This window comes from Phalaenopsis equestris, unplaced genomic scaffold, assembly GCF_001263595.1.
Source record: "Phalaenopsis equestris unplaced genomic scaffold, ASM126359v1 Scaffold000002, whole genome shotgun sequence".
NCBI classification, from domain to species: domain Eukaryota; kingdom Viridiplantae; phylum Streptophyta; class Magnoliopsida; order Asparagales; family Orchidaceae; genus Phalaenopsis; species Phalaenopsis equestris.
The window spans coordinates 51,511,109-51,527,246 of record NW_018164444.1 but is presented as its reverse complement, the minus strand read 5'-3'; the positions used below and the strand labels follow the sequence as shown (position 1 = coordinate 51,527,246).

The 16,138-nt window shown below is 35.8% G+C and overlaps 1 protein-coding gene across 2 annotated transcripts; it reads right to left on the bottom strand.

Annotated features, from left to right (window-relative positions):
• Nucleotides 1-409: 409 nt before the first annotated feature.
• LOC110039292 (remorin-like) lies at nt 410-9,265 on the bottom strand. Of its 2 annotated transcripts, none has more exons than XM_020744300.1 (5): nt 8,767-9,265; nt 8,138-8,194; nt 7,953-8,040; nt 5,535-5,616; nt 410-831 (listed from the first exon to the last, which is right to left on the bottom strand). In XM_020744300.1, the coding sequence occupies exons 1-5, from the start codon at nt 8,936-8,938 to the stop codon at nt 637-639; spliced, it is 594 nt and encodes a 197-aa protein (XP_020599959.1). In that variant the 5' UTR covers nt 8,939-9,265; the 3' UTR covers nt 410-636. The 2 variants fall into 2 exon arrangements, with proteins under 2 accessions (XP_020599959.1, XP_020599960.1); XM_020744301.1 differs by having other exon boundaries at nt 8,138-8,191.
• Between the last annotated feature and the right edge of the window lie 6,873 nt (nt 9,266-16,138).

Genomic DNA, 16,138 nt, shown 5'->3' with positions numbered 1-16,138 from the left:
AGATCCCTTAACTGCATAATTTTAAGGATAAATTTACTCCCTTCATCACATCAAAAACATAACATGATTTTCTTGAAACATGGCATCTGCTTAAAGCCAGATTGTACAGAAAGAAGAAGAAAAAGCTACTTTAAAAAAGAGAAAAAAAAAAAAAAAAAAGCTGCAAATTGTAATAAGATACATAAATTTCAAAGTTGCAGAATTTCTGACAGTAAATTAGATTCAGCTGAAGAATTTACAACTGCGAATTAAAAGAAACAAGAACGACTGTTTGCAAAGTAAGAAATACACACAAAAAAATGGGGGAAGATTTACATACATACGACTCAATTGTTATTTATTCACATATCAAACATCTAAACTGCAAATTTTACATACATATCACCTTACCAATACATGAAAAGATGTATTTCACCTTTCAAAAGTTAAAATGGTGATATTTTTGACATGATATGAAAATTTTGGGCGGTACAAATGCAAACAAAGTAAAATTGAGGTTTTGTATGTGTAAATACATAAGAATTGAGAGGAATGGGTGTAAATGCCCCAAACAATTATTCTTTCAAAATAAACTTTTATACAATCACATAAAAAACAAAGCAATTCACTGACATCAACAAAACAACAGCGATGGCATCAAAACATTCCCAAAAGCTTCTTAGGAGCAACCCCAGTTTCACGATAATTTGCAGCCTTCTCTTCCACCTTGAGAATATCTTCCACACGCTTGGCCTCCACCATGGCTCTCTTCTCTTCTGCTTCCTTGTGAATCATAGCAATCTTGTTCTTCAACTTTTCTGCGTATTCGGCTTTCGTCCTTTCCAGGTCTTCCTGCTCGGTTATCAATTTTTGTTAGGTCAGTTCTTGAAGAATAAGTGGGTTGGATTACTTAGTCGAGTTAGAAGGTGTGATAAACTCCGATCAAGCTCTTTGCGAAATAGAGGATCACATAATCGTAAAAAGCACAGCTGAAGGTGGATCGAGTTGCTTAATCCTAGATCAACTAAGTCTTAAGAGGAAAACAATGAAGGGGCATTTACATACATACCGCCCGATTCTAATGTATTTACATATCTAATAACTAAAATTTGCATATATAAATATAAATATATAAATATATATATATATATTCTAAACATTCTTCTCTATGCATTGTAGTCAATTTTCAATTTTATGACCGTTTTAAAAGGAATACAAAACAACAATTATCTTGGCAAAAATAATGTTTAGCAAAAAATAGTGGAATTCATGTATGAGATGGTCGCCTGATGGTTGTGCATTTCTCCCGCACCAAAAGATCCCATGCTCGAAGCTCACCGACCCCAAGCAAAAGAAAATAGTGGAATTTACCATGAATGCCTCTGATATTTACGATCTTGCCCATGTAATTTATGCTTAAAATATTCAATCCTACAGGTTGTTTGGTCTTGTTTATCAGCTTAAGTTAGCATAAAATATTTAGCAATGCCAATGCGGACTTAAGTTAAAGGGGATAAGCTAAGTGCACCTCCATCGATGCTTAAGCTCACTGCGCTTAGTTGCCCGCTCATTCCTCCTCTATTTTCATCCCTTTATATCATCTTATCTCCTAAACTAGCTTCAAAAGTTTGTAGCTTATTTTCGCTTTCAATTATCAAGCAAACAGTTTTTTACAGCAATCAGACCAGCAATATTGCCTGATGTGAGAATTTGTATAGCTTGGAAGTAAGAAACTGATGATGTGCAATAGAAAGCAAATTGGTGAAGATGCTGGTTGTCTGGTCAATCTTGAGTCATCGTTTGGTGAAGCGTAATTTTGCTAGATTTGAGAAAATCCCACATGAAATGTTAATCTACTTCAATATCTTTGTTATGGCGTGAAAGATGGGATTATTGGCCAGAGGTACGGTAGAGATGCTATCACAGTTAATGGGTGTTGGGATTCTAAGTGGAGCTTTGAATTCCTGCAGCAGACGTTGTAACCAGGGAATGTCTGTGGTGGTCATGGCTAGGGCTATATTCTAGCTCTGTGGATGACCGGATCACGGTTGGCTGTTTCTTAACAAACCAAGAGATGAGAGTTGAGGCCAAGGTGCAGTAACCTGATGTAAACTTTCGATCAAGATGATACTTGGCTCAATCAGTATCTACATAAGATTCAAGGGAAATATCACTTGTTATAATGGAAAGACTGTGATTGAGGGTGCCTTTGAAGTAGTAAAGGAGTCTTTTGAGGAGTGTAGTGGTGAGTGAGGGGTTGATAAATATGTTGGCCAAAGAGATTAACAACAAAGGTGAAGTTTGCGTGAGTGAGAGTTAGATATTGAACGGAACCAATGAGGTGTTGGTATTGGTGGGGATCTAATAAAGGAGTGAAGGAGGTGTCCTAGGAGTGCGGTTTAGATGGTAATGGGTAAGAACCAGCTTCAATTGTAGCATGCCAGATGATTACAGAATATTAGTGATCTAGATGATTGACGGAGAAAGTAACCATGGGGAAGATGAAACATTTGAAGGCCTAAAAAAATTGGGTGATATGTCCAAATTTTTTGAGGTTGAATTCCATGCTTAAAGTGTGGATGACATTAGTGAGGGCGACGGAGGTTTGCCGGTGACAAGGATGTCATCCACATATACCAGTAGGTAGAGAGTTGTTTCATCCTGGTGATAGAGGAAAAGGGACTGATTTGCAGTGTTCAGGTGAAAACCATAGTGGACTTGAGTGCAGAAGATGGAGTACTACTGCTTGGAAGCTTGTTAAGAACATAAATGGCTTTTTATAGTCTATAGACGTGATGAAGACACTGAGGATTAGTGAAACCTAGTGGTTGTGACATGTAGAAAATTTCATCCAGTTTTCCAAGAAGGAAAGCGTTGGAGACATCGAGTTGGTGAACTAGTCATTTGTGGAAGGCTGTGATGGTAAGGATAATACAAATGGTAGGAAATTTGGAAACAAGATTGAATTTTTTGTTGTAGTCTAGACTGTATAGTAGTTTGAACACCTGAGACAAAAGTTTGGCCTAGTGATGGGTACTTATACTACGTTTTAAATGTCCATCTGCTGCCTAGAATATTATGATTGGGTGGAGGAGATAATAATGTCCAAGTACTTTGTCGCTAAAGAGTAAGGAATTCAGAGGACATGGCTTCTCTCTAGCGGGGAGTTTAATGGCTTGGGTGAAGTTAGTGGGATCTTATTGTGTGGGACTTGAGAGTTGGCAGTTGAGGTCAAAGATTCTTTTAGGCTTTAGAGAACTATCACAAAGCGGGTCACCATGAGACGAGGTTGTATGGTCGAAGGTGGATGGGATTAAGGATGGGAATATGATTACGTGGTGGTGGTATGTGAGAAGGGTGAGATGGTTGGGCCATAAGATGTTGATGTAAAGGTAGAGGGGTTTATAATTGTAGGATTTGGAATAGCGGTGAGGGGAAGTTGTAGTGTGGAGATGGGAAGACGTAGGTGATGTAGCAGATTGAGGTTGAGGGTTGGATGGAGATTGTAATAGTTGTTGATAAGGGAAGGAAGTCTCATCAAAAGACACTTGTCCGGTGATAAGCCTTTTGGAGAGGGTAATCATAGTAGCGATAGTCTTTATGGTTGGGGCTATACCAAAGAAAGATGTAGTGAGGAGATCTGGGTGAGAATTTGTGAGCTGTTGTACGTTGCTGTTGGTGAAAACATGAGCAACCAAATGAGCATTGATGAGTAATTTGTGAACAAAGATGAGATATGAGAAAGAGTTGGTGTACAAAGAAGAGAGAGTGTGAGCTTTGCATTGGGGGTGGTTAAGATGGCATTTCCAATATGAGTGATTTGAACTGATTGTACATTTCCTTTAGTCACTTGCATTGCACTAGAGTAAGGTGTGGGGTGAGGGAGAAGAAGCTCCTGAATCCAGAACCCATTCTTGTGCAGGTTGTGGAGTAGTGGAGATCAAAGTATTGTGGTAAGAAGTAGAAGAGGTTGTTGGCTTGTATTGTAGATTTGATATGTGCTAGCAGTTTGCAGCTGAATGACCAATCTTGAGACAAATTTGGCAAGTGATAAAGTTTTGGTTGCTAATGTTTGTGAAAATATTTGTTGTTTTATTGGTCAGATTTTTTTTAAGGTCCTCGACTTTCGAGTAGTAGCAAGAGCTAGAGGAGAGCGTTGTTTGGTAGATTTTGTAGCAAGATTGATTTCCCCTCTATGTAAGAGGAAATATAATTCATATAGGATAATGAGGTTCAGTTGAGTCCTGACAATTGTTTTGAATTCTTGGTTGGCGGGTGGGAGACTGTTGAGTAGACGAGATCTAACTGTTGCTATATTGTCAATGAGAGACTTTACAATGGAAAGATACCGAGTCATTGTATTGGTTACCATAGCTATATGATGAAGTTCATTTTTGGGTTGGATTACCTTTAATCTGTTGGATGACTGCAGTCATCTCTCAAGTTAATCTAGATGGTTGAGATGTTTTGAGGATGTAGAACAGATGGGAGAATGAGGCTGGAGATGGTGAAGAGTGTAACTGCTAGATTTTGATCAATGAGATGCCAAAATATGGAGTCTGGATTGGTCTGCTGCAAGCTTGAGTCTATGGAAGTGAATTTAGGTGGGCAAAGTATCGTTCTATTCAGAACTTATTCAAAAACAATTGGCCACGATGACTTCGAGAATTTGAGCCTTCCAAACATGGTAATTATCATTGGAGAGAGGAGAGGTGGAGATGATTTTAATATGAGACGTGAGGAATTTCAGGAGGCTGTTATGGAGATTTCAGTCATTTTGGTGGCGGAGTGATTGTTCTGTTGGCTAATTTGAGCCAAGGATGCATCAAATGGATCCATATAGAGGAGAGCTAATAGCTTTGATACCAAGAAGAGGGAGAGAAGTGGGAGGTATAGAGGAGCAATGATGAAAGATTACAGAGATCAAACTAGTAATACCATGATGTGAGAGTTTGTAGGTATATCTCATCACATTAAGTGTTTACACTATTTGCAGTTTTTATAGACAATGACAAGGATATAATGATGAATTGGTAGAGTACATCTTGTGGTTGAGATGAGGTGCGGTTGATTTACATCTATGACAGTTGGGTAGATTGATATAGGGAACGACAAGCTCCATGTGCTGCTAATATGAGAGTTGTTGTGTATAGCTATAACTGGTTGTAGAAATATCTTAATAAAGGCCATAGTGATTTTTATTTGCAATAATGAAAAGTATATTATTCAGTACTAAAGGATGTGGTTGATTCATTTTGTCTATGTTTTCTTTAATATTCTCATCCATTCTTCTAGGCAAGCATGTTAACATTATTTTGTGACTGTTCATTCCTTTTTTTTTACCTTAATATTTTAAAGAGAAGCACTTATTTGATCGTTTACTTTATACCACCCCCACTCTCTCTCTCTCTCTCTCAAAAATAAATAAACATTAAAATAAGTAAATAAATAAACGTTAAAACAATAGTTCATATATATATATATATATATATATAATTTGTTATAAATGAAATAATCTTATCAAGCATTAAAGTGAACAAAGCAAGACGTGATACCTGTATCTTTCTCAATTCAGCTTCTACTGATGCTTTCTTCGTGTTCTCCCATGCCATGATAGCATGCATATTCTTAACTGCTCTGTTCAAAATAGTAGGAAGTTTCTAATGAGAGTTTAATTTAGATAATTCATCCGCAAAGTTAATAGTTATTTATGCAAACACTGTGCTACTAAATGTGGTGCAATATCAGAAACCTAATTACAGGGTACAATCCTGATGGAAACACAAAAGTTCATTTGAAGGCATGTGAGGATACCAAGCACTTGGCTTCAACCCATCAGCTTAAACTTGTGGGAATATAATAATGTATGGACCAAGCTTTGTCCCTTTTTTGGTCCACAAAACCCTAATAGCACACGATTCTGCTAATCATAACAACAAAACTGAAATGAGAAAGTAGCAAGGCTTGTAGCATTTTGGGCAAGAGTTCTAAAACAAATCGTGCCAAAATGCTTTCTGCACAAAAATGCCTTAAAAGAGCTTTTATTTGGTATACTGATTCTTTGTTATTTAGTAAATACAGTATGTAGAGCACTTATCACAAAAAGAATCAAACCACACACCCCCATGAGAACAAACAACAAGCAGGCATGTTCACCCAATTATCAAACCATCTAAACTTACAAGAAGTAAAGTATCAATGCACACATTAATACCAATCCAATTTGTATATAACATGCGCGTCGGGGATGCACTATCCTAACATAAGCCAAAAGAATTAAGTTCTTGATTGCTACCGAGATAATATGATATGAGATTACAAAAAATATCCAAATAGGTTCCTAGACTATTTTTGCATATTTATCTTGATCTAAAACCTGTGTTATTCTCCCATTTAATTTCTAAATTTATCAAAATTTGACTCACTTGTTCCTTTAACATGATTCTTTTGGTCCTTCAACTTGATTCATTTAATAAGTTGAATCAAAATGGAGAACAAGAAAATTGTGAAAAAAGATGAATACACTCAAATGGTACTGGAGATCAATTTAGTCATTTTTCTATGAGTTCCTGCAGAAAGTTGATTGCACTACTCGATAACTAATAAGTGTATTGTATCTTTAGTCAGGAGCAATGCAAGAGTTCATAAACAATTGAAAAGGTGAAGTACTAGATTAGCTGAATTTCCAGGGACTAAAACTTAAAATGACAAAAGCTTCAATAATATGACACTGCTTACCTAATTATCTAGGGTCTCTCATAAATTTTAAAATGGAGAAAGTATTAGATGCAGACTACATACGTAGTTTTATGTGCATTAAGCAGGAGTATATTGTCCCACTTTACACACAAAGAACTACATATGTACTCTAATTTCTACTTAAAATGTGTCATCAATGCTAATACGACACCGCTCACATAGTAAAAAGCTTTAGGGTGCGCAACTTTTGGATGTTTAAACCATGTTTTGCGTCAAAATCGAGTTTCAGTAGTTTGCTTGCAAATTAAACCAAAACAGCGCGTCGCGGAGAAATTCCGATCCATGGAAGCCAGGCAGAAACAACGTCCCATGATTTAGAATTTTTCTATCCAAAAAGATCCGCCGAAGTTAGGCGGGGGTACACACATACCACAAATTTCTACAGTAAAATTATGCTTAAAAATTAATTTACATGCATTAGAATTAAAATGATGCTTTAAAATTAGTTTACTCGAATACCACAAAATTCTTATTAAAATTAATTTTTATGTGATATGCTTTAAAATTAGGATAAACTATGGTTATGACAGAATTCTTTTTTTATTATTATTAAAAAGAAAATAAAAGCATAATTAAAAATAAAATAAAATATAATATAACATTAATAAATAGGTTTTATTACATTTATAATAATTTTTTATTGTATACATACAACCTAATTCCTATATATTTACATATCTAACACCTAAACTACATTGTTCACATTTATGCACACCTAAATTTAAGAAAATAATTTTTTTAAAAATTTTATTTCTAAAATTTAGCACTCAGTTGATTCTATAATTTAACTTTTGAGTTTCCGTTTGTATTTCTATTTGTTCATCTTGAACAAATTTATGAAAATATGCTATTCAAACAGACCTATGAATTCTATATAATATGTATAGAGAGGTACTTCAGATATTTGTCCACAGACAATACTTTCAAAACTATATTTTTCAAACAGACATACTGTTTCTGAAACACAAATGTGTGAACAACAGATTTTCTATAACAGTTTTTGAACTGAGACTTTGTACAATCACAACCGAAACAAATGCACCATTCGGATATTTTAAAATTTGACTTATTAGTTATCATATCATAGTAATTATCCTTTCTAGTAAATTAGGCGGCCATCATTCACTTTAAAGGTAAAATAAGCAAAAAAGACAACTGAAGGTGGCATTCTAAGAAAATAACAAGGTAAGTAACTCTATGTAGAAGGAACGAACTTGTTCTCAGCTTTGATCTTCCCACTATCTTCCCAAGCCTTAATTATAGACATTCTTTTCTGAGTTTCAACTCGTGCAAGAACAGCATCTACAAGTGCAAGTAGATTATTTTTAAATTAGATTTTCCTAAGATGATACTCAATAAATGAAATCATATATAAATAAGTAAATTTTGTCAAACTTGCATCTATCAGTGGAACCGCCATAGCTTTTCTCAGTTGATGGAGGATCTACAATCTCTGCTAACAAAAAAATAAAAAGCAAAATATTTTGATTTAATCACTTGCCAAGCAAAACATTAAACATAATTAATGCGCCATAGTCATCAAATGAGTGAGAGAGTTTCAACTGTCGAGCTTGATAAAAAGCTGATAATTATATGAAGCTAAAAAGTTTCATAAATGGATAATTTTAAGAGGCTGAGCTAAAGTAGAGGGTCTCTTTGGCAGGAGGTGATATTCTGTTCGGACGTAATATTTTTTTCTGAATTCAAACCTTCAATCTCTTGAGAATATAGGGCTTCAATCTTTAAATCATTAACTTGTTTGGGAAGTCGTTTTTATGAGATTTTTTTATTTAAAATATCCTACATATGTGATTAATAAAAGGATAATATGATCATCAAATTGCAAAATAGAAAATAATCATGTCTTTTTAGATTAATTTACCCTAATTTTCATGAATTACAGTTAATCAAAAGCAAGCAACACCACAAATAGTAAATACTACAAAAACAAAAGCCTTACCTCTTCTCCATCCAAACTAGGGCACACCGAAACCAGAAGAACAAATAGAGACAAAGAAGAATTCTTACTCTCAAAGACGGCCAGTGCTTTGCCCTCATCAGGCTTCTCCACCGGAGATGTCGGAATCACCGATTTATCCTCCGACACGTCCATCGGAGGAGGATCAAACCGTCCCGGCGCCGGAAGAGCACTCTCCTCAGCGGACCTACCGACGACATTCTGCACTTCATCTTCCCCCATTCTCACGCCTCGTCCTCGCTTGCAGTTTCTTCTTCTTCGCCTCCAACCGAACCCCGCTTACTATATATCTAAAAGCAATACTTTTTTCCTTTGTGAGAAGAAATATTCATGTCATAAAGGGCTATCTGAGGAGGAAGAAGGAGAAGAAATTGGGGGCTTTTGAGGTTCGTCCAATCTCTTGTCCGAACGTAGAAGGGAGAAAAACGCATCAGACGCATTAGGGATCCGCGGGATGAAGAAACAGCTTCTTCAATCATGGAAGCGCGGGTCATTTTCACAAGGACGCATCAGTTGAACGATTAAAGGGATTATTATAAGATTACGGCATCCCTGGACATCAGCTGATATATATATATATATATATATATATAGACACACACACACTATGTGAAAAATTTGAAACACATGTTAAAAATGAGTTGAAATAATTTTATTATGTTGAATAATTTCACTATGACGACGACCAAATAACGATGGTCCCACAACGATGATAGTGGTCCTGTGCCACTCAATGACTATTCAGGGATGGTGGCGGCTCCTCGATAATAGTGGCATGGGGACGACAATGGGCAGGTAATGGTGGCAACCAAGCTATGGTGTTTTGGCGACGACGACATGGCAACCATGCGATAGTGGTTCTACTATGGTTAATATTGGTCTAACGACACCAACAATGGCAATGATTTTGACCAAGGCAATAGCTTTTCGACAATGGTGGTGGTGGGCAGGCAATGGTTGTCCAACGAAGGCAACTTCGCGGTGGATGGGCAATGACATTCAAGTGACGATAGTGATAGTAAGGCAATGATGGTTCTATGATGGCGGAACTTGATGATGGTGATGATGACAGTGCTAGCTGATTGATAGTGGTCTGACGATGGCAACATGGTGGTGGTGGGGGCGAAAGCGAGGCGACAACATTATAACAACTATACTACTGATCGGGCGATGCATGATCAACAAAGGCGGTGTCTAGGCGATGCTGATGGTGATTATTATACAATTTTGATTGTAGTGATTGAGTAGTAGAGATCTGATATGGTGGAGCTCGACAACAATGACAACGGTGGCAAAGCTGTAATAATCAACCACAATATTTGAACTTGTATTTTATTAATAAATGCTCCAGTTTTTCCATTAAGTTGTTTTTTTTTTAATTTTGTTTTGAACTTTAAATCATTTTCAAAATAATTGATTAATAAATCATAAATAAATACTATAAAATATATAAAAAAAATTTTGACCTTTAAACTTTGAATAATTTTTACAACTTTATTATAAGCCTGATTGATAAACCATTTTTATTAAAATAAAGAAAGTGATGAAATTTATGTTATTATGATTTTTTTTTTAATTTTTAGTATAAATTTAAATAAAAAAAATATATGATCACTAAAACGACTGTAATCTCTTAAGAAGATAATCTATTTATCTGTTTGACATCCATTTTTCAAATCTTTTATATCATAATATACTAAACAAGATAATCTAACTTATGACTATTTTTTCATGATTTTTTGGAGTAATGGAAAAAAAAAAAAGGTTTTATATGAACTTTTCAATTTAAATCAAATAAATAATAATTTCACATATACTCATGACACTTTTTTATATGTAAAATCCACTAAAGCATTTCCAGAACATTCATTCTGGGCTTTTTTTACTTTGATAAACTGTGAGAGAAAAAGACGGTTTAAGAGACAAAAAAAGATGGAGAGAAAAAAATAGAAGTTTGGTTTTGGAGGCCGATTGTCTTGATTTTTTGGTATCAGACCAGTTGAGAAAATTGGCTGAGTGAAGGTAGATTATCGTTACCCTACCTTTGAATTCAATGATTTTTGTCGTTTTACGTATTTTCTAAACTTTTAGCTGTCTAAAACCTGCAAAATTGATGTCATCTACATAATTTGTAAACTTTCACAGTGTAACTTTTAATATGCTTTTGTCCTAGTTATTCTGCACTTTTTGTCAAATGCCATCTCCATAATTTCTATTTTGATTGATGCATATAGTTGGTCATATTATTGCATATTGTGAATCTCCCTATTTTGTTGTACATGCATGGTTTACATATACACCATTATGTTGATGATATTATGAAATGTGCGTGTAAGAAACGCTAGCTATTATGATTCAGATTGACGGAGATATGTTACCCTTTGTAGGAGGGTAGGCTGACGAGATTTACTTTAAATGGGTTAGTGGTTTAAACTCGATACGTGTTGAGAGTTATAAAAGGTAAATATGATATGATATGAGTGCCGATGGCCCAGGGGTGTCGACTTCTGTGTATTGTGTCACTTGGCTGACTGTTCTAACAGTTTTTACTAACATGATATGATATGATACTGCAACAGCTTTGCTATGATTGATACATAAAAAATACCACATATGATTAGTTAGATAAACTAATTTGTAAATTTGTGATGATAGTTATGCTTGATTATATGTAATTTATATATTGTTATTATTTTGATTTCATATTATATTGCGGATACATGTTTTACAGTGTACATATGCATGTTAAATGGTCTACAAACTTACTTGTTTAGCATACTGAGTTGTTCATTTTGGTTGTTTTTTACATATTTTCAGGAAAGAGTAAGGATCCGGTGGAGTGAGCAGTTAATACTTGCAGATAGAGGTATATTTTATATATGTATTTTGTGATTATGATCAACTTGTATGTTTTGTTGGGATTATTAGAAGTTCACAATTAATGTATATAAATGTTTTGGATGTGATAAATTTTGCTTTATATAAAGAAAATGAAATTATGATGATCTTTAGTATGATTTTTATACTATTATTGATGACTTAATGACTCTGTGTAATGAAAAATATAAGATAAAATAAATTCCTTCCAAATATATCTCGATCTAAATAATTTGCTGCGCATTTGACCGAATATAATTTATTACTGTGTATGGGTTATATTAGGTTGGGCTGTGACATAAGCAACAATGGTTTAGTAGTAGTGGAGCTCGGGAATCCTCAAGAGCTTGAAGCACTTTTTAGTCTTTTCATCTAGATTTAGGTCCTCATTTATGAAGAGAATAGAGGCCTATTTATAGATTATGGGAGTGTCATCATCAATAAATGCTCTTTGAATCCAATCAACTACATCGAATGACCCAGAGTGATTTTTTTGATCAGATGATAATTTATAAATATTTGAGCATCTTAATAATGCCAGAGATAAGCAGCTATTGGTGTCACTTTAAGTGAATGATGTGTGGACCATATGTTTAAAATCTACTATTGTATTTCACTTTTATGCGCGGAACAAGACTCAAAACAACTGTCTCGCGTGACGAAGGGAAAATTGCATCATTGGTATGCATCGTTGGTGCATACACATTTCAGCGCACGCACAATTTACACACACACACACACACACACTCACGATTTGAAGTCCCCACGCGCCCCCAATCCAGTCCTTGCGAGCGCAATCCACAGACACACAAACTGGCGCAGTCAACAAGCATGCACTCACATGTAGTTCGCAGCCGATATAATTTTGTGCTCAAATTTGTCACACGCTCCTAAAATAATCTTTCTAATCACTTTGTTAACATCATAATGAAATTGAAACTAAAGCTTCTATTAACGTGATGTATAATGCCATTTAGTTGTTTAATTCAGTTCGACTTAGTCTCATAAAATACATTTTTTACGATCAATCAAGTTTTTCTTCAATGAGACCTAATCAAACTAAAGCTTCCATTAACGTGATGTATAATGTCATTTAGTTGTTTAATTCAGTTCGACTTGGTCTCATAAAATACATTTTTTAGGGTCAATCAAGTTTTTCTTCAATGAGACCTAATCAAACAGGGAATTAGCTGTACCCATTAATTGGGGAATACTTCATGAAGACTTAGCTGTGCTCCAGTTCTGCTTTGTATATATATATATATATAATTAAATATTAATGATAATTTATTGAAAATAAAAGATAATTAGAATCAAAATAGAGTTTCTACTGACTTTTTCAAAGAGTTTAAAAGGCTGAAAATTCATTCAGCTGTGTTCGACAGAGCAACATCTGTAGTATATTTATATTCATATTTTTTTCATTCCTATGACCATGTTCATAGTAATTATAATACTCTCAGCATTTTCACAAGTAGCACAAGATGACCTAACTTTGATAAATTTGACACGACAACTTAGCAAACTCACTCTTCTGGCTTCAACCGGTTCATTTAAATTATACTTAAAATATCAATTCAAGTTAGCCTGCTTGAGAAGAACATTTCGCCTAATGAATTTGACGAGCTAATCAGCATGTCATTGCGACTTCATCAACTCACCATATAGTCAAATAGTACAATATTATTTAAAATGCACTGCACCACTTGCTGGATGATTGTTATTATTTTAATGTGTTGAATATAAAATCGTTTGGGAGACACGCCCAAGGAGTAGAGCACGAAAAGGAGAGAGAGAGGGAAACAAAGAGAGCAAAAGCAAAGGTATAGGACAATAGAATTTCGTAATCTTTATTCAAGAAATGAAACCCCTATTTATAGGGATTGGGTGCGTACAATTATATTTTGTACCACTAATATACAGAGATATGACGGGTGTATTTCAGTCAGTACATGAATATAAGACCGGAAGCCAAAAAAGGAGCCTGACCGATGGGGTCGGAACTCCAAGGAGGCATCCGACCCAATAGGGTTGGGAGCCTATGGAGGCCTCCACCCGGTCTTTTGAGACCGGGAGGCCATTCGCTGGGTACCCGAAGACACTACTTATTTGGCTATTGCTTGAGGGTTTATGCTTGAAAGATGGGCTGAGCAACTGAAGCCGACTGCTTTGGACTCGAATGGTTTGACTCGATCGCCTAACATGGGTAGAGAGAAAGTTGCCGAACTTATCCATGGGAGTGGTGTGCAAGAGGACTTTCAGAAGAATGGTCAAATTATGTTTTTCTAGAGATTATCTTCCTTCCGACCTGTATGAACTGACTTACCAAGTGTGAGATTTTCGATCGTTCTTGATGGGTCCTAGGATTCCTCTTTATCTCTTCTGTCGGTCATCAGATTTCTTTAAGATTTGTGTTGGCACATTTCTAATGTGCATATTTATATTATCTAATTCTCTTGTTCTTTGATAGCCAAGATCCCTATAAATAAAAGAGAATGGGAGAAAAAAAACTCTTCTCTTTTTGGCCTTTCTTGGTGTTAGTTGGCTTTCTTTGTGTTGTCAATGATCTTGGAGGAAAATTCCCCTTCGAAATCGGCCAAGTTCAATAATGATGCCCTAAAGAAAGTTGTCTAGGCCATGAAGCTATAGGCGAAATCTTCCTCTCAGTCCCGAGAAGCCTCTTGCAATAGAGGTGCGTCCCCAGACTTGATTGACGTAGTGGGGTCATCTGACCCCCTTTCTGATGAGAAAAATTTGCGTAGGTAAGACGTATGGAGAGCTACGTACGTCAGTAGATTGTAGGGAGAGTATTGGGAGGTTATTCATGTCATAACCATGTAATCTCCCTGTAACCTACCTGTAATCTAGTAAGTTCCGTGTTTCTATTTTCATATATCAGATATGTTACAGAGAGATTACAGGGGTATAACACGAATATAAACCCCCAATACCCTCTTTGTAACCTACTGACATACGCAACTCAGCTGCGTACGTCTAACGTACGCAAATTTTTTCCCTTTCTGACTGTCCCACGGAGAGAGACCAAGCAAGGGAAGGGAGATTTCTCATGAAGAAACGTCCAAAAACAATGTTAATCTATTCGTAGGGCAGGTCAGCGAAGCCATCAACTTTTGCACGGGATCTTCCTATGTTGGTGAAAGAACAGGGCCAAAGGATGCCACAGAGCTAGCTTGCAGCTGCGGTGGCACCCCCGGTTGAACATATGATATCCGTTCAAGATGTAATCCGTGATACTCTGCCAAAGGATGCCACAAGGCTAGATGCCTCCCTTTGACAGTAAAACAAGAAACTGGAGGGATTTCAGTCTTTTTCTACCATCAATCTGCATTAGATATTAGATCCACCTCCAGTGGGGGGACTAACACCCCACCTCCTTGGAATACAGTGTTGTCAGGGATGTTGTGAATCTAGAATTCACCAAAGGTTATGTCCCCACTAAGGCAGCATGTGATGGTTTTATTAACTTGCTTACTTTTCGGCTGATAACTTGTAACCAGAAGAATTCCTATGTAAATATTAACATTTTGCTTAAATAAAAACTTCTAATATTTGTGTACTATAATTTGTGTTTAATCTGACTTTACTTCTCTGATTTGACATGACAAAAGCCCCTTCTGCTTCTATGACTCTTAAACTTCTGTGATTAGAATTAAAAACTTATTAGTGCAGAAAACATCATTTTTTAGGCTTCTATTTAAACTTATAATAATTTTCTTGCTAGCCCTTTAGTGAATAAACCTTTTTGAAAAAAAAATAATCATTAGTTTGTGCCTGAATCATTGGAGAATATAATCAAGCTTGCTTTTTGGATTTTTTTTTTTTTTTGATAGAAAGAATTCTCATAACTCAAGCTTGCTCCTTAAGCACCTTTCTTGCCCTTATCGCAAATACACCTCCGGCGGGTCCATCTTTCATCAGGTCTCAGGCATTATCGTTGTTGCCTTCGCGTGGTAACACCTGAGACTTGCTAGTGGGATGATTTGTGCAGTACCCCTTATGGACCTTGTCGCATTAGGGCAGGGAACCACCTTCAAAACTTCTTTTTAATTGAGTCTTTTGAGATTTATTGAGAAAGAGAAGAAGCTTTGTTTGCTCATCCTGGAGGGGAGACTCATGTCAAGGGAGAGATCTTTGGAACGCTTGTCTTGGAGGAGAGGCTTAGAGAGTTAGAGAGTTCGTTTTGCTTGCCCTGGAGGGGAGGCTAGGAGTGCTCTTCCCGGAGGGGAGGCTAGGAGGCGAGAAGAGAGATGCTTTTCTTAGCCTTTTTCTTTCTTTTAAATTTGTAATTACTTCATCTACATTCTTCTTTTGTTTTTATTTTCTCTTTCTTTCTTAATGAACAATAAGTAAATGAAGTGGAGAGAGTAGGTACTTATCTCTTTCTTAATTTTAACCTTATAGCCTTTAGAGTAAGAGGGGAATCCTTCCCTCTTTTTGATTTTGTCCTTTTACTTTTTTCATCTCATTTATTTTTATCTTGTCACCTTTTCGCTTTTTGAAGTTTGCCTTTTCTCTTTATTTCTT